We start from the raw sequence: 26,833 nt of genomic DNA, 5'->3' as shown, positions 1-26,833 counted from the left end.
GTGGCAATTTAATCTCTCAAAAAATTACCTCAGAAGACTTAAAGGGATAGTTCACCCAACAATTAAAATTTGTCTCTTACTCACCCTCATGTTGTTCCAAACCTACATGAATTTTAATTTTTGGGTGAACTGTCTCTTTAACTATCAATATTTAGGGGTTCAGTTGCATAGCGCTAAAACCCTATTGTAATTGTTAGAATGGTCATGAATCAACGATCTCCACATAAAACTGATCGTGCCGACCAAACTGAAAGTCGTAGAGACTTGAAACTTGGAGGGATTGTAGTACTCACACTGCCTACAATGTGACCAAAACGGCCTGATGGGGGCGCTACAGCGATCAAAAGTATGAAATTGCTCATAACTCCTAAACCATCAGTCGCAGACTCAAGTGTCCTATGCCACTGGAATCCTTGGCTCATATCAAACAAAAAGCATGCCTTAGATTTGATTGTGACATTTTTGGGTATTTCGCTTTTTTTTTTTTAAACCTACTTTTGCAGTCTTAGGTTTTTCGCCCCATGGGTACCAAACCAGTGCAGAAAGATTCTCTGGGGAGTGAATATCAATAATTATCAAAAAAAGTTGAACTTTCGACTCACTGTCTCAAAGGGGTGCCAAAACGTTTGAAAGGGACAGGGCCATTTTTAGTAAAATGCCTAAAACTCCTGAATAGAATGAGATATCTCTGCCAAACTCAGAACATGTATGTAAGAGCTCAATCTGAGGTCACACGAAAAAATAACGGATATTGGCCACGTGGTGGTGCTAAAAGGGGAAAAAAGCATAAAAATTGCTATAACAGTCGGCGCCGATAGCCTTAAGTTTAGAGTCTCGTCTTGAGGTCCTATGCTGATACCGCTCCTCCCTCTCTACCCAATACTTTCCTGTCATATCACTAATAATGTTACACCCCCCCATCCCCCCCCCCATGTGCAACCATTTGTCCTATCAACATAAAAATTGGTGTGCACAGTCTTGGTCCAAACTGCCAATAAGTCATTGTTTTTTGCCAAAAAAACAAGTCCGCCATTGGCCGATGAATTTTACATTTTAAAACCTTGTTAGACAAGGTTAACGGAGGCTGTTCAGAACGAAACTCGGTGGGCCTGTTCAACTCACAGCCCCAAAAGTCTAAGAGAAATGGGCAATGTCGCATTTTTTTAAGGGCGTAAACAAGTGCGGTTTTGTACACATATGCACGTTAATCCTATTATACTATAGAACCCCTCATTCTGGACAACTTTGCCTGTATCCACTATCAATCGAAACGTTTGTTGAATAATTGAAAAGATGTAAAAAAAACTTTTTGCAAATCAGTCCTAGGTTTTTTGCTCAATCTAGGAAAAAGCACTGCAGAACAATTCTCTGGACTCTCTAGGCCAATAATCATCAAAAAAAAAAAAAAAAAAAAAAAAAAAAAGTTGAAATTTACTATAACAGGGTCGTTTAGAAAAGGGGCCTGTCCAACTTTGCCCAAAATCCTATTAAGCCTAAAGAAAAGCTTATATGCTTAAGTGCTTGAACCCCGGTAATCACTGCTTGCAGCTATATTATTATAATAATATAATATAATATAATATAATATAATAATATAAAATAATAATTTAATATTATTGCAAACTGAACTGAACCAATACTGAACTAACTTGAGCTAAATGCTGACAGTATTGTCTTTTTAGAGCTACTCTACCTCAGTCTCCTCCTTCTGCTGTTTTCCTGTCTATTACTGTGAAGCATCTTACAATACAATCTGTATTGTATAAAGTGCTACAAAAATAAAAGTAACTTGACTTGTGGCTTATTTTGCAATAATGACTAGCACAAGCTTGTTAGTAGATAGTATGAGCAATTTTCGCCCCATCTGTGACACACAGTCAAAAGTGACATTAATATTGACGTCATGCATTAGTAACCACAGAATAACATGAAAATTGCTCTTGTATGCATTCTTGAGGTACAGCGCTTACAGTAAGTAGGGCAGTGTGCAATAAAAATTCTACTACCATCATAACAGACAAGTACCATAGTATTTCTAAACGGCTGTTTAAGTGACAATACATGAGGTAAGGAAGGTACATTAATAATTTGTTGCTTTTGTTTGAAAGAGAAAGCTTGAGTCTGGAGGATTTAGAAGAGCAGGCTGTGGCTGTTTTTGCTTACAAAACATTGGCTGGTAATCTCTTTATTTGCCTGATCTTTATTTTACTATGCACTTTGCACACATACTTTGTGATTCCAAATATAATGACACTTATTAGGAGATTTATTAGAGTTGAATTATCATTACTTTCTCTAAGAAGGTCTTCTTTTTTATATACATATTTTAAATGATTTTCGTGAAAAGGAATACATTTATGGTTCAAGGTATTTCGTTTTATTGATAGGGCTGCATTAAAACAAACATGCAGAATGTGTTTTTCTTTTTATGAGGACTTTTCTGTATAAGACTTGAATTCACATGCATATTTACTGTGTTCTGGTTTTGGAGGTTTAAGTGATGTTGAATATGTTAAGCTGTAAATCAGATGACAATCACATGTTATGGAATGTTGATATACAGTAAAAAGAAATCCTGAAAGCTTTCTTTTCTGCTGACGGCGTCTTCATGCTGACTTTCCCTTAGGCTTCTGAGTACCTGCCTGAGGCACATTGCAGTTGGACTCCATTGCATATCACATGATCAAACCTGAAACACTCTCACATACGGCTGGCAGAAGTGTCACAGGTTTACTGCGTGAAGTGACTCACTGTGCAATATCATATAGTAGATCTAGTGCTTAAGCGTCGTTCAACATCTAGCTACTAGAATGAACTTTCTCATAGAGCTACAGTTTTAGTACATGTGTATTTTACAAATAAACCACCATTATAAGTTTACTAACTGCAAGAATGGAGAATCGTTTCTTGAATTACCACTGACAATGCTGCACCCAAGTTTCCTAAGGTCATTTCCTTATGACTTCTGTTATTTCATTGTGAAAATGGAAATGCAAAGTGTTGCCATTAGGGTTCTGAGATGAGACAAGTGAGAAGGGTGAGACTAATCGCTGCAGTATGCTAAGCGTCTGGTGATAACTGGCCTAATTTGTCTTATCAGAGGAATTACATTCTCATGCTTAGACCTATGTGCCAGACCTACTGTAACAACAGCTTTTTTCCTGTAAATGATAGCAGATGATCATACATCAGTTATTCTGTCCTATGCATTACTGCAGAATGCCTTAACTATGACAACACCGAAAGATAAAAACGGCTTTATAAGGTTAGGGATTCTTATGCTCATCGAGGCTACATTTATTTGATCAAAAATACAGAAAAAACAGTAATATTGTGAAATATTATTGCAATTTAAAATAATGGTTTTCTATTTTAATATACTTGAAATTATAATTTATTTCCATGATGCAAAGCTGAATTTTCAGCATCATTACTACAGTCTTCAGTGTCATGTGATCTTTCAGAAATCATTCTAATATGCTGATTTATTATCAGCACTGGAAAGTTTTGGTGCTTAATATATTTTTGGAATCTGTGATACTTTTTTCAGGATTCTTTAATGAATAAAATGTTAAAAAGAACAGCATTTATTTAAAATACACTGTAAAAAACAACTTAAAAAAAGTTGTTTCAACTTAAAAAAGTAAGTGTTCGTGCTGCCTTAAAATTTAGTTTAGTCAACATGAAATGTTAAGTTCTACTACATGAAAGTGTGGATATTTGAGTTGAGTAAACGTAAAATTTTAAGGCAGCACAAACACTTATTTTTTACGTTGAAAAGTTTTTTTACAGTGTAGAAATCTTTTGTAACAATATACACTACCATTTAACGTTTGGGGCCTGTAAATTTTTTCTTTCTTTCTTTCTTTGAAAGAAATTAATATTTTTATTCAGCAAGGATGTTGATTTTTTTTAAAAAAGTGATAGTATTTTGAAAAAGTGATTTCTATTTTTAATAAATGCTGTTCATTTTAACTTTGTATTCATCAAGTAATTTGACATTTTTGAATTTGTATTCATCCCCTGCTGAAAAGGAAGTATAAGAATAAATATTAATATGTTTGGTTACTGGGCTGAAAATGAAGACACCCAGGGGTTGTAGGATCTAAAATACACATAAATTTGATCACACAGTTTATGAGAATTGTACTGACAGCCAACACCCGTGAATCACAGTGAAATAGTGTGAGCATTTACACACTTCAGTAGTTTTTCATCACAGTTTTTCATTTGTCCTTTTGCAGGTGGCCAATCTCCTGCGTCTTTTCCAGATTCCTCAGATCAGTTATGCCTCCACCAGTGCGAAACTGAGCGACAAATCCCGTTATGATTACTTTGCCCGGACTGTACCCCCTGACTTCTACCAAGCCAAAGCCATAGCTGAGATCTTGCGTTATTTCAACTGGACTTACGTCTCCACCGTTGCCTCAGAGGGCGATTACGGCGAGACAGGCATCGACGCCTTTCAGCAAGAGGCCCGGGCCTTGCAAATCTGCATCGCTACGTCTGCCAAGGTCAGTCGCTCCATGGACCGCTACAGTTACGACGGAGTAATCAGATCGCTGTTGCAGAAATCCAACGCTAAAGTAGTAATCCTCTTCACCAGAAGCGAAGACGCAAGGGAGCTCCTGGTTGCGGCGAAACGCATGAATGTCTCCTTCATCTGGGTGGCCAGCGATGGTTGGGGAGCGCAGGAGAGTGTGGTGAGAGGGAGCGAGAATGTAGCCGATGGAGCTTTTACTATTGAGCTTGCGTCCTATCCAATCCCTGATTTCGCAACATACTTCACAAACCTCAATCCTTATAACAACACGCGTAACCCCTGGTTCAGAGAGTTCTGGGAAAATCGCTTTCAGTGCAGCCTGCATGATATTAACTGTGGGAAACATTCTCTCCGGGATGGCAAATTCGAGCAGGAGTCCAAAATCATGTTTGTGGTAAATGCTGTCTATGCTATGGCCTATGCCCTTCACAACATGAGGCAAGCGGTGTGCTCAAACAACACCAAACTCTGCAGTGCCATGAAACCAGTCAATGGAAAAAAGCTATACAAGGACTACATCCTAAAGACAAAATTTGACGGTCAGTCTTATTTTGAAAAGTTGTGTTTTTATACATTCTGTCATTATTTAATCAATTATATTAAGTGTCATTCCAATTCCAAAGAATATTCTTCATTGAAAAAACCAGTGGTCACCAAATTTGTTCCTGGAGGGCTGGTGTCCTGCAGAGTTTACCTCCAACTTTCCTCAGCACACCTGCCTGGAAGTTTCGAGTATACCTAGTAAGACCTTGATTAGCTAGTTCAGGTGTGTTTGATTAGGGTTGAAGCTAAACTCTGCAGGGACACTGGCCCTCTAGGACCGGGTCTGGCGACCCCCTGGGTTAAACATTTAACACATCCGCTGAATCAAAACAACCCAGTCATTGGGTTGTCCATATTTCACCCAGTGCTGGGTTGTTTTTAACCCAGTGTTTTTTTAGTGTTGCTTTCATGGAAATAGGGAGCTATGAAATCTGTTTTGTTCTTTCTCAAATTATTATTATTTTTTTTTTTCTAAATTACATATTTAAACTCTGTTTTGACCGTTAAATAAATAATAATAATAAAAAAAAAAATCAAAAAGCATGTAACTTAAAAATCATGAAATGTACACAATTTAACAGCAATTTTAACAAAATTTTTCAAAAAGTTTAACAAAAATTACATTTTTAAGGCCCTATGAATTTTTTTTCTCAAATTCCTTTTTTTTTAAAACCAAATTCTGTGTTTTCCGTTTTAATGGTTTCATTAAATTTCATCAAAAGCATGTCTAATTAATTGATTTTATTTAAAAATATATTTATTTATTTTATTTATCGGGTTGTATATTTACATTTTTCTGGTAAATATTTTTTTCTGGTAAATATTCCTTAAAATTAAAGTTATAATAATTGTAGTAGTGCTTTCATTGCAGTAAGTAATATATTTTGTATCTTATAGTTTTCTTTTTCAAGTTAAACCGAACTTTTATTTTGATGGGTTGCTGTAAAGTCCTTTAAGTTTCTGTCTGTATATGTTATGACGATAGTTGTTCTTAAAAGAAACAGCAAAATGTTTATGTGATCATGTACTCGTATATTCAGTCAGGAGAGGCTGAAATGAATGGATTCCTGATTCTTTCCGCATTTTCTGCATCGCAGTAATCATGGGGGCCTGATGGAAAGCACAAGATGGTTTATGTTGTGAAGTGCTCACATTATTCGTTTTCAAAAGCACCCAAATGGTTAAAAAAAGCACCATAAAACATGTATATGCTATATTTTTCAAGTTTTCTAAAGCAATACTATAGCTTTTAGTAAAAGATGGACTATCAAAATCTTCCATCATAGTGAACAGATCTAGTAAACATCATAGTAAACAGTATATGTACTGTATATGTATGGATGTATAGTACCTGTAAATAAAAAAGCCCTAATATTTGATCATCTTTGGCTATATGCCTATGCAGTTTTCAGTAACATGAATCCTGGCATATTTATTCATGTCCCCCCTAAGAAATAAAGATAATATTTGCACTCATCCAGTAGTCTAAATCTCAAAGCAAACACCAGTTGAGCAGTATATCTTAATAAATTAATGTCTATTCTTTATTAAGTCAAAGAAATCAATTTGAAAGACAAATGGATCTGGGAAGCTACGCTCCGGGGGAAAACTGCTGCTGTAAAATAGATTAGACTAATGCTTGAATGCAACATATGACCTGCATACAGTCTAAGTGTTTTATTACATGCATTAGCCTCATTAGCCCCATGCTAACTTCTAAATGATTTAAACAAGTACAAGCAGGCATGTATATTAAATGTCTGTGCTGAGTGGTCAATTGCTTGTATTAGGGAACTAACGCAAGTGTGTCAGTTTCCTATAGCTATTTCTAAATCTTTTTGCCATCTGACTGCTTTTTCGTGATGTTCTTCCAAGAATGCCAAATTACATCATAGAAACCAGGCAATGCATCAACCTCCTGACCTCAATTATGTAAATGTACCGTTCGCACCTGAGTCCAGTGCATCTACAAACCTAATGAGAAACGTAGAGGGCAGGATGCTGAAGTAGGGAGGACTTACATAGGAAGGGTTGTAAATTTTTCTGCTTACAAAGAAAAACACTTTGCTGCTTTAAAATATCTATTCTCTGTTGGCAAGAATGTAAATAAATTATGTTTATCATTTGCACTTTGTGTCCGCAGATCCATTTCGCCCAGCTGACACAGAGAACATAGTTCACTTTGATGCTTTCGGGGACAGCCTGGGCCGCTACAACATCTTCCATTATCACAAAGAGAATGACGAGTATGTCTATAGGAAAGTGGGATACTGGTCTCAGGATTTAACTCTGAACACAAGCCTGATTCCTTGGGAAAGCCAAGTGGTGCCCACGTCCCAGTGCAGCGACCCGTGTAGGAAAAACGAAATAAAGAGCATGCAGCCTGGTGACGTCTGCTGTTGGATTTGCATCCCCTGCCAGCCCTACCAGTACCTTCTGGATGAATTCACCTGTGCAGATTGTAGCTTCGGACAGTGGCCTTTGGACAATCTCACAGGGTGTTATAATTTACCCGAGGAGTACATTCACTGGGAGGATGCTTGGGCTATTGGACCAGTCACCATTGCTTGCCTTGGCATGCTCTGCACGCTCTTTGTCATCGGCCTCTTCTTAAAGAACAATGAGACACCGGTGGTGAAAGCTAGTGGACGTGAACTTTCCTATATTCTTCTCATAGGTGTCCTACTTTGCTATTGCATAACCTTCATCTACATCAGCAAACCTTCTGCTGTAGTGTGCACGTTACGGCGGCTCGGCCTGGGAACTTCCTTCGCCGTTTGCTACTCTGCGTTGCTGACCAAGACCAATCGCATCGCTCGGATTTTCAACGGCGTTAAAGATGGAGCCCAAAGGCCGAGGTTCATCAGTCCAGCTTCACAGGTGGCCATCTGTGCTGCTCTTATTTCCTGTCAGCTCCTGGTAGTGGTGGTCTGGCTTCTGGTTGAGGCTCCTGGGGTGAGAAAGGAGGTCAGTCCTGAAAGAAGAGACGTGGTGACATTGAAGTGCAACAGCAAGGACTCTAGCATGCTGATGTCTTTAACCTACAACTGTGTCCTCATCATCCTCTGTACCTTTTACGCCTTTAAGACTCGAAAGTGCCCAGAGAACTTCAATGAAGCCAAGTTCATCGGCTTCACCATGTACACCACGTGCATAATCTGGCTGGCTTTCCAGCCAATCTTCTATGTTACTGCCAGTGACTATAGGGTAAGTAAATATGTAAGGTCCAATGCATGGTCCAACGACACTCAATAGCCTGTCAGTTTTTTTTTCTATTAAAATAATAGCCTCTAAATCACAACTTTATGTTAGAGTCAAAGTGAAATGTCATATGCAACCTATTTTGTTTCCGTAATCTGAACTATTTCTGAGTGCAACAGGATATTCAGCAAAAAAAAATTGTGCAAAATAGTTTTAATTATTTACTGGATTGTGAACAGTGCTGTAGAAAAGAATGGAGCTAGGTGGATTGGAGTCTCTTCTGCTCATCAAGTCTGTATTTATTTGATGCATAGTACAGCAAAAACAGCATTTTTTTTACTATTTCAAATAACCATTTTATATTTGAATATATTTTAAAAAGTAATTTATTCCTGTGATTTTAAAGCTGTTTTTTTTAGCATCACTATTCCAGTCACCTTCAGAAATAATTCTAACATTCTGATTTGCTTCTCAAAAAACATTTATTATCATTATTATGATTTTGAAAACAGCTGAGGGAATTTTTTTTCAGGTTTCTTTGATGAATAGAAAGTTCAGAAGAACAGTATTTATCTGAAATAAAAATCTTTTCTAACATTATAAATGTCTATCATCACTTTTGATCAATTTAAAGCATCCTTGCTAAATAAAAGTGTTAATTTACATAATTTATTTCCACCCCCCAAAAAAGCTCAAGCTTTTGAATGGTATAGTGTACAATGTTACAAAAGCTTTTTTATTTCAGATAAATGCTGATCTTTGGATCTTTCTCTTATTTTTTTAATAATAATAATAATAATAATAATAAATGTTTCTTGAACAGCAAATCAGCATATTAGTATGATTTCTGAGGGATCATGTGACATTCTAAAAATGCTAAAAATTTTGCTTTGATAACAGGAATAAATTAAATTAAAATTATTCAAATTGAAAACAGTTATTTTAAATAGGAAAAATATTTCAAAACTGTACAGTTTTTGCTGTACTTTGGATTAAATAAATGCAGGCTTGGTGAGGAGAAGAGACTTCTTTAAAAAACATCAAAAATCTTACTGGTAGTGTAGATATAACCCCAATTCCAAAAAAAGTTGGGATGCTGTGTAAAATGTAAAGAAAAACAAAATGCAAAGATTTGAAAATCTCATAAACCCATATTTTATTCACAATAGAACATAGAAAACAAGTGTTTAAACTTGCGAAATCTACCATTTTAAAGAAAAAATAAGGTAATTTTGAATTTGATGGCTCTCCCTCAATGTTGTTAATGAATGCTTTGCCTGAGTGTTCTGTATAACAATGCGATTTCTTTGAGAAGTAAATCTTGTGCCGGGGGGATATTAGCGGCTCTCCTCTGGGAAATAGATATCAGAGGGGCTGTTTCAAATCACACTGCACACACAATGACAGCATGGAATATTTTTCATCATTTAGATAATGAGCTTCTCTTATAACCCTTAATCACTTTCCGACACTGACTTTATCCTTTATTTTTAGCATATATACAATTTTCCCTGAGAGCGAGAGTCGGAGAGTTTGCCTGATTGATTTTGTTACCGTACCTGCCAATTCAGATGGCAGATAGAGAAATCTCTTTGATCACCTGTCTTTTGCACTGATGAAAGGAAAAGCTCACATTTCATGTGGCTCAAAAGCTGTTCAATGTAGAACAAAGAAAGTGGGGATATTTCATCCCAGCAAATGACTAGCCTATGAAAACATGCTATTCAGTTGGTCTGAGTATCCTTCACTCAAGTGCTTCAGGACAGGTACTATTAAATAAACACCTTTACATTTTTTGAAGCACATTTTTACAGTTTTACAGCCATTTGATCCATGCATTACAAAGGAATCAAAAGGAAAATATCTTAATGTTTATTTTCAGTTCTAATTATTATCTAATATTATTATTAATATTTGGTTGGTTATAATTTGGCACAGATTTTGCAATATATAATTTTTATATATATCCACCTTTTTCCTGAACGCTGAAGTCTCGCTTAACTGGAACGAGGCTTTACATTTCCGGTCTCTAGTGTTTCTACTCAAATTAATATATTTTCCGATCCGATAATGTTAAACCTATATGGTTTTAAAAAGCACATGGCGCCATAGTTTCATCACTTTACAGTGTAGCAATGACCATCTTTTTGCAGTAACTCACCTGTCATAGTTTAATGAGTGGGTAGATTGCATGAAGCAATGCAAGGTTACAGTAGCTGCATTGAACACAGGTGAGTGCACATATATACAGCTACCGATCTAAGTGAAGTTTTTCCACAAAATGATAACAGCACACATTATTTTAACACATTTTTTTTTAACTTAGGCGCTGCAAGCCATGCTCATTTTCTTTTGTCATCATTTATGCAATTCATACAGTGCCAGACATGGACAGATTTGCTGGTATGCAAAACAAGTACTTTACAGGAATTCCTTAAAGGAGAAGTTCACTTCCAGAACAAAAATTTACAGATAATTTACTCACCCCCTTGTCATCCAAGATGTTCAGGTCTTTCTTCAGTCATAAAGAAATTATGTTTCTTGAGGAAAACATTTCAGGATTTCTCTTGCCATAACGTGGACTTCTATGGTGCGAGTTTGAACTTCCAAAATGCAGTTTCAAAGGGGTCTAAATGATCCCAGCCAAGGAAGAAGGGCCTTATCTAGTGAAACGATCATTTATTTTCTAAAAAAAAAAAAAAAAAAAAAAAAAAAACAATTTATATACTTTTTAACCTCAAATGCTTGTCTTGTCTAGCTCTGTGATGTGCATGCATACTCTGTGTAATCCGGGTCAATACAGTTAGGGTATGTCGAAAAACTCATCTCATTTTCTCCTCCAAGTTCAAAATCGTCCTACATCGCTGCAGAAGTACCGACCCAGTGTTTACAAAGTAAACGTGCAAAGAAGGTCAAATGTCCTTTACAAAAAAGGTAAAACAGCGATGTAGGATGATTTTGAAGTTGGAAAAATGAGATGGGAGTTTTTCGACCTACTCTAACTGTATGGATTACAGAGTTAGACAAGACGAGCATTTGAGGTTAAAAAGTACATGAATTGTAAATTTTTTTTTAGAAAAAAACTGATCGTTTCACTTGATAAGACCCTTCTTCCTCAACTGAGATTAAAAGGCAAATTTTGGAAGTTCAAACTTGCAGGCACCATAGAAGTCCACTATATGGAGAACATTCCTGAAATGTTTTCCTCAAGAAACATAATTTTTTAAGACTGAAGAAAGAAAGACACGAACATCTTGGATGACAAGGGGGTGAGTAAATTATCTGTAAATTTTTGTTCTAGAAGTGAACTACTCCTTTAAGCTTATAACTGTTGCTGTGACAGCCACATTTTTATCTTTATATTGAAAAAGTTTAATTAATTCAGTCAACTTTTTTTACACAATTTTTACATGGTTTTCTGTGGAGAACCGAACACGAGAGCACCCAAACGGAAGTTAGCTCAGCGGTTACTCAATACGTCCAAAATAGAAGGTTTGCACTTACTTCACGTTTTGGTCGGTTACCCGGATGCGTGGCCATATTGGAGATACTTGAGCCGCTTTTCCACTATCGGTCCGAACCGTTCTTTGCTTAACTGTTCCATTCCGTGCCGATCCGGGCCAGTCAGCACGGATATGGTTTTTCCACTGTTGTGCTGATAACGGAACTCTTTGGAATGTAAGTACAAATGCGTCAGACGTTGCCTTGGTAACGCAATTGTAATGTAAACAGTGATATGGACGATGAACAAATATTTCAGTTTTTTATCTTATATTTACTTATAACAGAAAAAATAACAGAAAAAAAGGACACAACTCTTGGCGCAAAAAATAAAATAAACAGAAGGCGACGACTGGTATAATGTTACCAACAAATGCTGAGGGAGATATGCATGCCAATGGAGATGGACACAGAAGATAAAATTCCTTTCTAAAAATACCACATAGAACGGTTTGTAATCGTGCCGTGCTGTACCAGGCTCAGGTGGAAACACAACCCGAACCGGACCTGACCGTCCAAGAACAGTTCGGCCCGATAGTGGAAAAGTGGCTCAATGGATGTAAATAAGGGCATGGATTACACGGTTAATGTACTACTGAATATGTTGTTCTGCTAATTTATGCTGTCTAAACTGCAGAGAAAAACATGTGGAAGCTGCTAAATCATATAGAGAATGACTAAGTAAGCAGGAAAGGGCGCAATATTTTGACAAACTAAAGTTAATAGGTGATAAAGATATGTACAAGCAGTATTAATTAAGATATTAGCCTAAAATTTCACATACCTGACTGGAAATGATATGAACAAACAAAAATTTTGTAAAGATTCTTGCCCTGAAAATCCTGGTTCAGTTTGGCCAGTCACAAATGCCTTTTGTTTGACAGTCAGTTTGCTGTCTTCTTTAATTTTTTTATAACTTTTGGCAGTCTCATAGTACTCCAAATGATTTCCCCAGTCATCTAATTAGTACAACCCAAAACATGACAATAATTAACCATTTTTTTAAAGCAATAATCAGCAAAATTTGTGAGTTCTGTTCAGTGGCATCGTTTACGTTTAGTAGTACTGGTAAAAACAGTCAGCACTGCTAGTAAAACAGCTACCGTATATTGTATTTGGATGTTGTAGTGAACAAAAAGAAGGATAGAAACATGTTTCGGAGATGTTAATGGCTGTAGGGGGCTTCTGCAAGGGTCAGTCCTACATTATCTATCAAAACCAGAACTAGAAAAAAGGCAACTGGAGAGAAAAGAGAATCTCATTGAATTCTGATTGGACAGGATGTCATTCTCTGTTCAGGGTCTCTGCGTTTTATAAATGTGTGTGTGAGAGTGTGAGGTGATGTGTTAGAGCATGGGAGGATGATTCCCAGCTGGGGCCTGTGCTCAGAAAGCAAGGTGTGCCTTAGAGACCGAGACCGAGCCACACTCCCACACACACTCATAGGAAATGCTACAGCCTCATTCATCCCGCAGATATCATTTTAGTTCTGTCATTTTGCTTCTCACCTGCAAACTACAAAACACTGATATGCAGAAGAAAGAGCACACACTGCTTGTAAGATTAATAATAAATGTTGAACTTCAGAACCAGACTTGAATAAAAAATGTGGAACCAAAATAAAATAGTGGGACCACAAATGTTGTCTTCAAAATCCTAGAAATCCTAAAATATTTGTGACCCTGGACTACAAAACCAGTCATAAGCAGCATGGCTATATTTGTAGCAATAGCCAACAATACATTGTATGGGTCAAAATTTTCAATTTTTGTTTTATTCCAAAAATCATTAGGATATTGTGTTAAGATCCTGTTCCATTAAGATAATTTGGAAATTTCCTATCGTAAATATATCAAAACTTAATTTTTGATTACTAATATGCATTTCTAAGAATTTTGTTTGGACAACTTTAAAGGCGATTTTCTCAAAATTTAGATTCTTTGCATCTGAATCTCATCCAAATATTGTCCTATCCTAACAAACCATACATCAATGGCTTATTTATTCAGCTTGATGAAAACAAATGATGTGTAGAGCTCAATTTATAATAAAATTGACCCTTATGACTGGTTTTGTGGTCCAGAGTCACACATAAATGACTCTATGAAAATGAAAATAAAAACGATTCCTGTTATTTGAGGCTCTTTGAGAGCTAGATTTCTATATGCAGTCAGATTCTTGTCAGTGCGTTAGTTTGTGTATTTACTGTAGTCATTTCAGATACCAGTCTTTCACTCTTGAGATATTTTGTTAAAGAACATTCAGTGTGATATTCTATATGAAAATTGCATGTTTATAAAGACAAGAGCAAGGCTTGCTGGGAAAGGATATAAGACCTTTCCTAGCACAGCTCTCTTTTGAATGATGCATTATTTACAAGCACTTTGGTTTATTCTGACGCATTGCCGCTTTCACAGAAACACTTTTAAATCTATCATACTGGAAAAAAGAATGAGCAACTCTTTGTTCATTTGGCATTGAGAAAAAACTCTAATTCATCGTAGATGAACCATACTTTGTAATTATTTAACAAGGTCATACTGAAGTTTCTCCAATCTGTGACCCTGAAAGGCCTGTTAACTATAATGTTTTGTGATCCAGTTCAGATCAAAACAAGCAGTAGCTATCTGTTTATACTCGACATAAAAAAAGGAAACTTTTGTATAATGAAAATCCTTCTGTTGCCCAACTCAAAGAGCATGCCAAGGCCGTGAGTTTTGAAACAAAGGGCCTGAAAATGTATAGCTTGAATGCACATTAATCTGGATAAAAGCATCTGACACATTAAATGTAACAATACAAGCAAAGATCTCAGCCAACCGTGAAAATCTTAGAAACAGTTTCTGTTGCTTCACCCCCTTTCTCATCAACATGTTATTTGCCAATGCATGTCTCTAATACCTGTATTAGTATGCATGAGATTGCTCATACACGGCAAACACACACCTGTTTTGCACATGGATTCATCCTCTTAAGATACATCTTCTGCTGCGTAGGTTTTGGCAACTGTGGAATTGAGTTCAGTGAAAAAATAAATTCAATGCCATGTTAACATCCCTGATGAATATGAATCAGCCAGTCAGGTGGAGTCACTGTGTAAATGTAAAGGTGGTGTAATCACTGTTTTGTGTCTACTCTCTCAGGTACAGACCACTACCATGTGTATCTCTGTGAGTCTAAGCGGTTCAGTTGTGCTGGGCTGTCTCTTCGCTCCCAAGATCCACATCATCCTCTTTCAGCCGCAGAAGAACGTCACCACGCTCAGAGTGGCCACCACTCGATTCAGTGTGACCACTGGCCCTGGCTCCAGCTTCTCTCAAGGTACAGTTTTGGTTATGATCTCTAGCTTCAATACAGCAGATTCATCAATGTAATCAACAGCAGCTGTTAAATCAAACATATTGATTAACTGCTGTCACCCATATTCAAAAATATGGTCTGAACTGCCATCAGAAATAAAAGATATTGATCGCAATATTCAGTACTGTAAGATGGTGGAGTAATATTGGAAAATAAACAAAGTATCATTGATTCTGTGAATGCAGGTATTTGGCTTTATTGCATTGCACTGTTACGTCTGTAGCAAACATGAGTACATACTGTATGTGAGTCTCACGAAATAGTTCAATAATATTTCACCTCAAAACAACAAATAAATAAATTAGTATCTATAATGTACCTTTTTTTTCCATTATCATACAATTACTCATATTACCATGATGCAAAAATACTCAGTGAAAATAATAATTACACTAGCAGTCAAAAGTTTTTGAACAGTAAGATTTTTAATGTTTTTTTTTTTTCTTAAAAGAATTCTCTTCTGCTCACCAAGTCCAAAATACATAAAAAAAAACCCAGTAATATTATGAAATATTTTTACTATTTAAAATAACTGCTTTCTATTTAAAAATATTTTAAAATGTAATTTATTCCTGTGATCAAATCTAAATTTTCAGCATCATTACTTCAGTCTTCTGTGTCACATGATCCTTCAGAAATCATTCTAATATGCTGATTTGCTGTTCAAGAAACATTTTTGTTTTTTTTATTTATTTAGTTTTTTTTTTTTAAATGGGGGAAGTGGTTTCTAGAAATGAATACTTTTATTTAGCAAGGACATTTATAATGTTACAAAAGATTTCTATTTCAGATAAATGTTGTTTTTCTGAACTTTCTATTAATTTAAGAAATCTAAAAAATATATACTCAGCTGTTTTCAACATAATAATAATAATAATAATATTAAAACGTTTTTTGACCATCAAGAATATTTGAATGATCTCTGAAGAATCATGTGACTGTAGTAATGGTGCTAAAATTCAGCTTTGAAATCACAAGAATAAATTACATTTTAAAATATATTAAAAATAGAAAACAGTTATTTCAAATAGTAAAATTATTTTAAAATTTGACTGGTTTTGCTGTACTGTGGATCAAATAAATGCAGGTTTGGTGAGCAGAAAAGACTTCTTAAAAAAAAAAAAAACATTAAAAATCTTACTGTTCAAAAACTTTTGACTGGTAGTGTATATATTTTTAAATGGTAAAATGCTTAACATTCATTATGGGAGTATTTGAAGTGCAGGCTTTAATCAATGCTGCATTAAAAAACATACCACAGTGATTTATTGCTTTATTGCCATAATAAAAACAAAACAGTGAGAAAAAAATTAAAAGTATGGAGCCCTGCATATGGCATGCGGGACAAAAATATCCATTTTAATAAATCGTGCCTACTTGTACAAATTTGTTCACTCATTTTAATTAAAATCAAAACAAGGAACAAATTAATACAAAGTTGACATGATTTACTAAAACAAGGGAATGAATTGATAAGTCATTGACAAATTCTTAATTCATGGCCACGATTTAAGTAAAACTAGGGAACAAGTAAATAAAATGAGGGAAGGAATTCATAAATAATTATTTTTTTAGATATAATTTTTTTGTCTGAATTAAAGTAAAATTCATTTTAATTCAATTTAATGAGCGTCACCAAAATACATGAAAACATGTACTGAATGGTAATGGTAATACACTGTGATTTGCAACTTACAATATCTTTGTTTTTAACATTGTCTTTACAGCCTCGGCCTCCAACATCGTGCCTACAGTATGTAATGGCAGAGAGGTAGTGGACTCAACAACATCCTCACTCTGAGAAACTGGATTCCTGTTTATTTGCCAAATGCGGTATACAGAAAAAATCTTATCTTCACTAGTCATGAAATCAAGTGTTTGCTAATGTTGAGGAGGCTATTCGGAATAAAGAATGCCTGTTATGTTGTTCTCAACGTGCTGTGAGTACAATATCCCATTTTGTTTCTCTCTCTCTTTCTCTCTCTGACTAGTTAGATAATATCAGTGGGATGCCAGTTTAAACTGTATACCTGTTCTTTTTATGGAAACCATAATAAAGTATTGTTTGAGATATGGAGTTAAAATATAGTAAATCTGTTTAAAGTATTATATACAAGATGTTTTTAATGTAGATTTATGGTGATTCTGGTTTGTGCTTTCTTGTAATTTATGTAAATAAAATGTGTTTTATATGAATACAAGCTCTCCTGGTTGATTTAACTCCTGTGGTAGTTCATTATATTATATTTAAATTAAAATAAATGTACATTAGTGAAAAATTACTTACACAGGAGCTTTAAAGAATTAAATATTTACACAACGTTCATGGCACAAAGTAAAAACCTGTACATTGTCCCCACCTAGAGGATATAGTTGCTCAGTACATCAAATTGGGTAAGGTCAACTTTTATTATTAAAGTAATATTCATGTTAAATGCAAACTTGTTGCACTGTGTAAAATAATGGCCCGAATGACCTTTTTATAATATAGGTGATATGCAAATGCCTAATGCATTAAATTATGCCCCCAATTTCATTGTTTCATAAAGTAGCTACCATGTTAGAAAATAAATAAACCATTAAGAAACATATTCACAAAAGAGAAAATATTGCAAATTATGTTATTACTGCATTACATATTTAATAGTCTACTGAAGAACCATGTCTCATAGACTAAGTATCACAATCCTTCCTACAATATTCACATATGCAGCCTGTCACAGTCTGACTTATGTTACAGAAAGGGTAAATAATATACAGTGTGTTGCACACTCAATCATTGGTGGTGAAGTGACAAACAGGAAATTGTCCTGTCAACCCAATACATTCATTTTTCGTGATGGTTATATCTGTGGTCATTTTCTGCCTCATTTATAATAGTTAGGCCTGCTGTTGAACTGCCTATATACTGGAGTATAGTTCGTTTTGTGTTTTAAACAATATGTGACCCTGGACCACAAAACCAGTCTTAAGTCGCTGGGGTATATTTGTAGGAATAGCCAAAAATACATTGTATGGATCAAAATTATTGATTTTTCTTTTATGCCAAAAATCATTAGGAAATTATGTAAAAATCATGTTCCATGAAGATATTTTGTAAAATTCCTACTGTAAATATATAAAAATTTAATTTTTGATTAGTAATATCCATTATTAGGAACTTCATTTGGACAACTTTAAAGGCGATTTTCTCAATATTTAGATTTTTTTGCACCCTCAGATTCCACATATTCAAATATTTGTATCTCGACCAGATATTGTCCTATCCTAACAAACCATACATCGATGGAAAGCTTATTTGTTCAGCTTTCAGATGACGCATAAATCTCAATTTCGAAAAATTGACCCTTATGACTGGTTTTGTGGTCCAGGGTCACATATTTTTAACTATTTCCTTTCAAGCACTGCTTCTATTCAGGTAAGCCAGCATTATAGCTTAGTGAATTAATTGTAGTGTGTCATGTTATAAAGGGCCTATTAAAGTTTTAAAGAAACTTGTACTACACAAAATACTGTCATAATAAAAGTAAACATTTGGAGAGAAAAAAAACCCGCATCCATTTGATATGGCTACACCATAACTCGAAACACTGGCATGCATAATACCAGAGAAATTCACTAAAAACAATAGTCCTACTAATGGGGAGTTTATTGATTGATTGATTGATTGATTGGTCATGAATTACAACGTCATGAATGCAACTTCGGTAACATGGTGTTAAACACAACTGTCATTCAAAGAAAACAGGCAGAAAGTTATACCAAATTCATTTATGTTTATTTATGTAAGGTTACAGTACTGCATTAACTATGGTAGTTTGATGTAAACTATTGTTACTGTGGTAACTGTTTTGCTTCCTGAACGGCTGAGGAGAGGGGATGACGTTGACGTCGCTCAGAAACACGGAAGTGAAGCTACAGACAGTCCCGAGAGTGACAGTGAATCTGCAAACTTTGACAGCCCGACCACTAGCAGGTCAGTATAATTTCATATGACTAATAATAAAATCGCCAGTTATTTTTACCTGTCATATTGCTCTGTAGACTGTACGTTGCTAGAGGTTTGTAAAGCTAAGCTGAAGGTGTGCATAAAGAACACTCAAGTTTAGCTACAAGCTTTGCATTAACGACATAGCACCTGTTTGACAGCGATTATGGACACGTGTCATTTCACATATACCAATATGTTTATTCGTAAACAGAATTGTTAGTTAGCAAATGTTTTCAGTGTTGCCTGGAGACACCCCCCCGTGTTTTCAATGAATGTATTTTAAATGCAGCCAAGCTCTGATAGGCTGCCAAGGGGATCTACGTCATTTACAGTAAACTCCAGCATGTCCGTGCATGTCTCAGCTACTGTGTTGATTTATTGCTAACAAGCTTTTGAAATTAGATATCATACCATTTTATCCGACTTTGTATCATAAAGATAGTTGTTGTTGATTAGGAACAGGAATAAAGATCTATTTGAGGTAAAATGTTTAATTGTGATATTGCAATGAAAACCTATTTAAGATTTCCATTTGTAAAATGTGATTTAAATATGTTGTGATATATATGATTGGAACAGGACATTATACCATTGTTAACATACTAAATATAAACATTATGGTTAATAGAGAGGAAAGAGAATGGCACCTAAGAGAAAGGCAGCTTCAAAAACCAAAGCTGGAAGGAAGAAGGTAAAGGAGGAGCCTGAAGCTCCCCCGAAAGACAAGTTCACCTCTGCCAAAGAGGCTCTGAAGGCAACAGGATCACGGGTGAAGGGCAGGAGGAACCCAGACAGCCTGTGTCATCTATCAAATGTTGAGGTCAGACTGATCAATTAATAAAATAGCAAGTTAACAATGCAAATGCAAAAACTCAAATTACTTCTTGCCCTGAATCACAGAAAATTTTGATCTAAACGTACAGGTTCACGAAGATTACGACTGTATGCTAAACCAAACTAACATTGGAAACAACAACAACAAATTCTATGTAATCCAAGTCTTAGTGTCTGGGGGAGAGTACTACTGCTGGACAAGATGGGGCAGAGTGGTAAGTTAGTTTCTTTCTTTTGTCAATCAAAAAGAGTTGAGATCTCCCATTCTGAATAATTAAAATGTTAATTATTTTACCAAAATAAGAGGGATCATACAAAATGCATGTTATTGTTTATTTAGTACTGCCCTGAATAAGATATTTCACATTAAAGATGTTTACATATAGTCCGCATAAGAAAATAATAGTTGAATTTATAAAAATTGACCCTGTTCAAAAGTTTACATACTCTTGATTCTTAATACTGTGTTGTTGCCTGAATGACCCACAGCTGTGGGTCATTTTTGTTTAGTGATAGTTGTTCATGAGTCCCTTGTTTGTCCTGGTTCTTTGGTTTTCCAGCATTTTTGTGTATTTGAACCCTTTCCAATAATACTGATTTTGAGATGCATCTTTTCACACTGAGGATGACTGAGGGACTCATATGTAACTATTACAAAAGGTTCAAATGCTCACATTAAGAGCAGGGGGGGGGTGAAAACATTTTGAATTTGAAGATTAGGGTAAATTTAACTTGTTTTGTCTTCTGGGAAACATGTAACTATCTTCTGTAGCCTCTGAAGGCCAGTACTAAATGAAAAAAAAAAAGATATTTAGACAAAATAAGAAAAATGTACATGTCTAAATTCTATCCAAAAGTTTTAACCCCCCTGGCTCTTAATGCATGGTTTTTCCTTCTGGAGCATCAATGAGCATGTAAGCATCTTTTATGTAAAATATCTTATTTAGGTCAGTACTAAATAAACAATAACATGCATTTTGTCTGATCCCTCTTATTTTGGTAAAATAATTAACATTTTTAATGATTCTGAAATGGGGAAGTAAATTTTTGACCTGTATATTGCAACATAATATGCAAAAATGCTCTTGTAGCATCTAATGGATGGATGGATGACTCATTTTTGCTGTCTTTCACTGTTTTCAGGGAGAGTCAGGCCAAAAGAATTTAGCTGGTCCATCTACCGCAGATGCAGCCATTAAAAATTTTGAAAAGAAATTCAAAGACAAGACCAAGAATAATTGGAGCGATCGAGAAGACTTTGTCTCGCATTATGGGAAGTATACATTGATAGAGGTAGATGGGGACCAGGATGCAGAAGTGAAGGTATTTAGCCTTTTTTTATTCATTTATTACATCCTTGATTGAACTTTGAAGTCCTTGAAGTTTGCAAAAGAGTAACACATTTGACCATTTCTAATAATTTGTGGTTCATGCAGGTTGACACTGTAGACGGTGGAGATGTGAAGGTGAAAAGTGAACACCAGCATGTTCTGCCTTGTACATTGGATAAAGCAACTGAAAGACTCATCCGATTCATCTTCAACAATGACATGTTCAAAGACGCCATGACCAGCATGAACCTGGGTTAGTTTATCCTGATACATCTTTGAATCACTGAATGGACTGAAAGTCCCATTTCCTTTCTTTGTGGTTCTTTGATACCTGAGGAAAATAAGTTATAGCTTTTAAAACTGTATGAAGACTGCAGATCGCTCAGGGATTAATTTCCCATTTTACATGTATTTCTGAAGGCCACAGGGGAGTTTTGGCAGTGTAATTGTGAAGTGAACTTTTTGCTGCCTTTTTGAGTCCTATCTACTGCTTCTCCGAGCCCTATCTGTAACATTAAATAAGATCCATTTTTGTGGAGGAGTTTCATGTGTATCGCATATTTTTCCGTCAGATATTAAGAAGATGCCCTTGGGGAAACTCAGTAAGCAGCAGATAGCCAAAGGCTTTGAGGCTTTGGAGGAGATTGAAGCTGCAATAAAGAACAGGGAACGGAACAAGTTAGAAGAACTCACCAACAAATTCTTCACCATAATTCCTCATAACTTTGGCCGCAGCAGACCCCCAGTCATCTCTGATGATTCTGTCCTTCAGGCCAAGAAAGAGATGCTTTTGGTGAGATTCACAGGTTTTATGAAATAGTGGCTAGTTAACACTTTCTACTGTATTTCTCAGAGAGGGTTGCGTTATTTGTTAGTCAAATCATTCATGGGCCAAAGAAGTCTTGGCTACAAAATAACTCATTGATCTTGTGTGTTACATAAATGACCAATGTAAAGTTCTTTAACATCAGAATAAGAATTACTAAAATCCAAACTTCCATATTATCTTGTAGGTTCTTGCAGACATCGAGATTGCCCAGAGTCTCAAAGCTGAATCCGAGAAAGCCAAAGAAGAGATGAAGGATGCGGTGCCTCATCCTGTTGACCAAAATTACCAGTCTCTGAAATGCAAGCTAAGCTTAATGAATAAGAAAGCAAAGGAATTTAAGGTTTGCATGCATAGAAAGTCAACACAGGGAATCTGGGATTCAAAATATAATTTAAATCTGGAAAAAAAAAAAAAAAAAAAAAATATATATATATATATATATATGATTACATTAAATTCAATTCATTAAAATGATGCAGTGTACTATATATTATTAAGAAGTTTAATTAGCAAGAGTTTTAGATGTAGATTTTTTTCAATTGTGTCAACTTTTTTTTTTAATTGCAGTTTATTCCCAGATTTAAAAGAAAAATCACATATTCTCACTGAAGACATAAGTATTTATTTATGTGTGTGTTATATACAGGGCGTGCGTAATTATTATGCAAATTGATATTCTGGTCATATTTTTTTTTCCAAGCACATTTTATCAATTCTACACAACATCAGTCTTAATAACTGCTATAAATAATTGTAATATTTTCACCTTAATTCTTAATATTTTTACAGTTAATGCACCTTTTCTTCTCCACCTGTTTTTATTTTACGACCTTGCTGACCCAATGAGCATCTCGCTGTCCAGTGGTTGATTTAATTTTGCAATTTCTGTATTTCATTAGCTTTAAATAATTCTCATGGGAATTCAATAATTTTTGACTTTCCAGCATGAGTTAAAAAAACCTGCTTAATAATTATGCACACGTGAGTATAAAGCATTTTTCACTTCCAGCCCTTGAGAACAATTATATACCACTTACTGTATAACTAATTAAATACAAAATTCATAGCAGTTATTAAGATTGATGTGGTTTGGAATTAAAATGTGCTTGGGAAAAACTATGAACAGAATATCAACTTGCATAATTACAGAGTATTATAGGATTATAGAAATTAATACTTTCACGTAGCTTTTATGTTGCTTTAAATTGATCAGAAGTGATGATAAAGACATTTATATTGTTACAAAAGATTTCTGTTTCAGATAAATGCTGCTCTTCTGAACTTTCTATTTATCAAAGAAACCTAAAAAGATTCTACTCACCTGTTTTCAACATAATAATAAAATTTAGTGCAGCAAATCAGATTATTAGAATGATTTCTGAAGGATCATGTGACTGGAGTAATGATGCTAAAAATTCAGTAATAAAATCACAGGAATAAATGACATTTTAAAATATATTCAAATAGAAAACAGTTATTTTAAATAGTAAAAATATATATATATTTTTTTAAAAGTTTTACTGTTTTTGCTGTACTTTAGATCAAATAAATGCAGGCTTGGTGAGAAGAAGAAAATTCTTTAAAAAAACATTAAAAATCTTACTGTTCAAAAACTTTATATATATATTTACAGACATTTACTAAGAATTATAAAAGTAATGGATTTAGAGTTGTGGTTTGAAATGCAATGCAGTAATCGCCAAAATGTTTTCTCTCTCTTAAGATTATTGAGAAGTACTTGAGCGCCACTGGAGAAAGTAGACTAACTTTGGTGGACGTTTGGGAAGTTGACAGAGATACAGAGGTAAATAGTAGTAGTAAGCATTATTAAAGTAAACATTAAACCTGTAACTGTACAAAAAATCTTACTGTTCAAATAAATGGTGATGTTTTTCCACATGAACTCTTTTTCGATGCCCATTAAGATTCCTAATTTCATTTCACACCAGCCGTCTCAGTGGGTGTTTTGAATTCTGTTCTTCTTCTCCTAATTAAATCCTTGGTGTGTGCGTGCATGTGCGCATTTGCTTGTGTAGGCTGAGCGCTTCAGGGAAAATGATGCATTGGAGAACCGGAAGCTGCTTTGGCATGGAACAAACGTGGCAGTGGTCGCAGCCATTCTGAAGAGCGGCCTTCGCATTATGCCCCATTCTGGTGGACGTGTGGGCAGGGGAATCTATTTTGCTTCTGAAAACATCAAATCTGCTGGCTATGGTGAGGAACGGGACCTTGTTTGCATCAGTATAGACTTCAAATGAAAAAGCACAATATAAACACATACAAAATGTAATTATGTACAACATGGCAACACGATAACAAGGATTGCTTGATAATGTGGTAGACATAATTAATAGGCACGTTTTTATCTCTAAAATGGTGTTTTATTATAGTCTTTTTTTTGTGTTTTCAGTGTATCCGTCCAATAACATTGGCATCATGTTTCTAAATGAAGTTGCTCTGGGAAAAGAGTACACCATCACACAGGATGATTGCAGCCTAAGGAAGGCTCCTGCTGGCTATGACAGCGTAGTTGCACGCGGAAACCAAGAGCCAGGTTTTTCCACATACAATCAAAAATCATTCCTCATTTCTCTTATTACACATGTATAGTGTTAAATGCAATGCCTAAAGTCTCTTGTTTTTCTTTTCTCCTTTAGATCCATCGAAAGATGTCTTCATTGAGTTTGATGGTAAAAAAGTGGCAGTTCCTCAGGGAAAAGCCATAAACCAAAAGCAGTACGGAATAAGTTCCTTTTACAATAGTGAGTACCTCATCTATAAGGAAAGCCAGTGTCGCATTCGATACCTCCTGGAATTGAAGTTCAATTGGAATTGAAGTTGGAACTGTAAACAGTTACAGTTATACATATACATAGCCACTTACGAATGTCACTTCTGCTACGAGGTTTCACTCTCACTTATAAAGCATTGAATGATCAGTTATAATCATTATTTCATAATGTTGTTATTAACATTATTGTAATTTTGTTAAGTTGAATGTTAAACTGATTTTTGTGTGGCAGTAAAACGGTTCACCCATGTTAATTTGATCATACCTCTAATTATTGAGTCGGAAAATCTAATAATCATGTCATCACTACATGACATCTTTATTATATACTGTAAACTTGGTTAATATTGCCTTACAGTATGTTTTGCCTTCTATCTGAGTGAGGTTTGAATGTCTTCCTATCATTACTTTACTGTAACTGACATGTTATTCATATTAGAAACATAGCTGCAGGATTGTGTATTCTCATAAAAGTATATGTTTACTTTTAAACATTCGAAAAAATGTTGAACCTATATTCAGTTTGATAAAAAAAAATGACAAAAGGCCAACTTTAAGTGGGATAAAAGATTCTTAAGATTTGTTTTTTTCCCCACATTAAATACCCTTATTTTACACACAGTAAGATTATTTAATAAAATACTTCTAAAGTATGATTGAAGCCAAATTGTTTAAATATCTTTGAGAGGATATTTCACAAAGTTTTTTGTGTTTCTTATTCAAGTTAAAGCTCATCTAACTAATTCATGTAACTGTGCATGCAAGCTGCTTAAACATTGCTGGTAAGCATGGATTATGAAGGATGTATAATGCTTATAGAGCTCTTTATAGATATTTTTGTTTAGTCAGATGCTTTCTTTATCAAATGTTTGTTTAAAGCTGTTTATACAATTACTGCACTACAAAGGCAAAAGATATATGTGCATTGTTATTTTTTTTCTGCTATGTTATGGTGAGCTGTGAAGGAAAGTTGTAATTTGTTAATCTTAACATAATAAATAATTATACATTTGCACTGTTGTGTTCTCCTCATGACCAGTAGATGTCACTTTTTTAAAATACAAACATTTTATACATCTTATCTATCCCATGAGATCCGCGCTGCATCTGTGCAATCAGTAAAACTGTTTACAATGGTTTTAGTTCAATTTTAATAAAAAGAATGAATGCTTTACTAGCCTGTGTGTATATAATCACTCAGTGCCCTGAGATGAAAGTGGACAGCAGTACAATGACAGTCTTAGCCAGCATTCTTTAATCACGTTCACCACATGCTTACTTAATTCAAGCTTTTTAGCATGTGGCACAGAAATCTCAATTTCTAGTAAGCATACTTGAACCAAACTTTTGTTAATTTAGAAAACTAATTGTGTTTACATTTTTTACTTTGTATTGTGTAATGTACCAGCATACTGAATAACATGCAGATGCTTAGAGATCAAAGAAGAAATCAATGTCTTCTCTTTAAAAGAAAATCACTCTGCTTTGAAAGTTTGCTGAAACTGACATTTATGTATAAGATCTGAATTGAAAAATAAATCACACAGATAATAATTGCAAAATATGTTCTTTTGTTCTTTTTGTAAGTAAGTAAAGTTTTGAATTGTCCAGGATATCTTCTATAAGATATAGCAGACATATAGGGTCACAGAATTCACTAAATGAATGAATAAAAATAAGTAAAGTAGTTAATTAAAGGGGTGATATTATGCTTTTTCACTTTTTGAACTTTAGTCAGTGTGTGGTGTGTATCTTTGGGCATAAAAAAGATCTACAAAGTTACAAAAGTCCACTCCAAAAGGAGATATTTCGGTTTTAAAAAATCCCTTTTCAAGAACTACAACGAATGGCTCCTTTGGACTACAATGTTTGTTTTCCAAATGCAATGATGTCAATGTGGTCAATTATA

General features: G+C 34.9%; 2 protein-coding genes across 4 annotated transcripts in view; both read left to right on the top strand.

Moving 5' to 3' along the window:
• Nucleotides 1–17,328, top strand: part of grm2a (glutamate receptor, metabotropic 2a) — a 49,988-nt gene extending 32,660 nt beyond the window's left edge. For both annotated transcript variants that reach the window (XM_051112517.1, XM_051112516.1), the window contains exons 3-6: nucleotides 4,245–5,082; nucleotides 7,230–8,293; nucleotides 14,932–15,109; nucleotides 16,876–17,328. In XM_051112517.1, the coding sequence (XP_050968474.1) occupies nucleotides 4,245–5,082; nucleotides 7,230–8,293; nucleotides 14,932–15,109; nucleotides 16,876–16,949 (2,154 nt within the window). In that variant the 3' untranslated portion in view covers nucleotides 16,950–17,328. The remainder of the gene's footprint in view (nucleotides 1–4,244; nucleotides 5,083–7,229; nucleotides 8,294–14,931; nucleotides 15,110–16,875) is intronic.
• A 1,695-nt stretch (nucleotides 17,329–19,023) lies between these two features.
• parp3 (poly (ADP-ribose) polymerase family, member 3) lies at nucleotides 19,024–25,936 on the top strand. 2 transcript variants are annotated; one of them, XM_051112518.1, is made up of 11 exons: nucleotides 19,024–19,124; nucleotides 19,768–19,959; nucleotides 20,063–20,188; nucleotides 21,117–21,296; nucleotides 21,410–21,557; nucleotides 21,877–22,097; nucleotides 22,318–22,473; nucleotides 23,857–23,937; nucleotides 24,170–24,347; nucleotides 24,544–24,687; nucleotides 24,791–25,936. In XM_051112518.1, the coding sequence occupies exons 2-11, from the start codon at nucleotides 19,780–19,782 to the stop codon at nucleotides 24,967–24,969; spliced, it is 1,593 nt and encodes a 530-aa protein (XP_050968475.1). In that variant the 5' UTR covers nucleotides 19,024–19,124; nucleotides 19,768–19,779; the 3' UTR covers nucleotides 24,970–25,936. The 2 variants fall into 2 exon arrangements, with proteins under 2 accessions (XP_050968475.1, XP_050968477.1); XM_051112520.1 differs by lacking the exon at nucleotides 19,024–19,124 and adding an exon at nucleotides 19,478–19,620.
• The last annotated feature ends 897 nt before the right edge of the window (nucleotides 25,937–26,833 follow it).

Source organism: Labeo rohita, chromosome 6 (assembly GCF_022985175.1).
Source record: "Labeo rohita strain BAU-BD-2019 chromosome 6, IGBB_LRoh.1.0, whole genome shotgun sequence".
In the NCBI taxonomy this organism is placed as follows: Eukaryota; Metazoa; Chordata; class Actinopteri; order Cypriniformes; family Cyprinidae; genus Labeo; species Labeo rohita.
Note: the sequence above shows the minus strand (reverse complement) of the source record. Positions and strands in the feature narration are given on the sequence as shown.

Bases quoted from the DNA above. Each gene is read 5' to 3' on its own strand.
- parp3 (XM_051112518.1), top strand. From the start codon at position 19,780: ATGGCACCTAAGAGAAAGGCAGCTTCAAAAACCAAAGCTGGAAGGAAG. The intron at 20,189-21,116 runs GTAAGTTAGTTT...CACTGTTTTCAG, and splicing joins GGACAAGATGGGGCAGAGTG to GGAGAGTCAGGCCAAAAGAA. The intron at 21,297-21,409 runs GTATTTAGCCTT...TGGTTCATGCAG, and splicing joins ACCAGGATGCAGAAGTGAAG to GTTGACACTGTAGACGGTGG.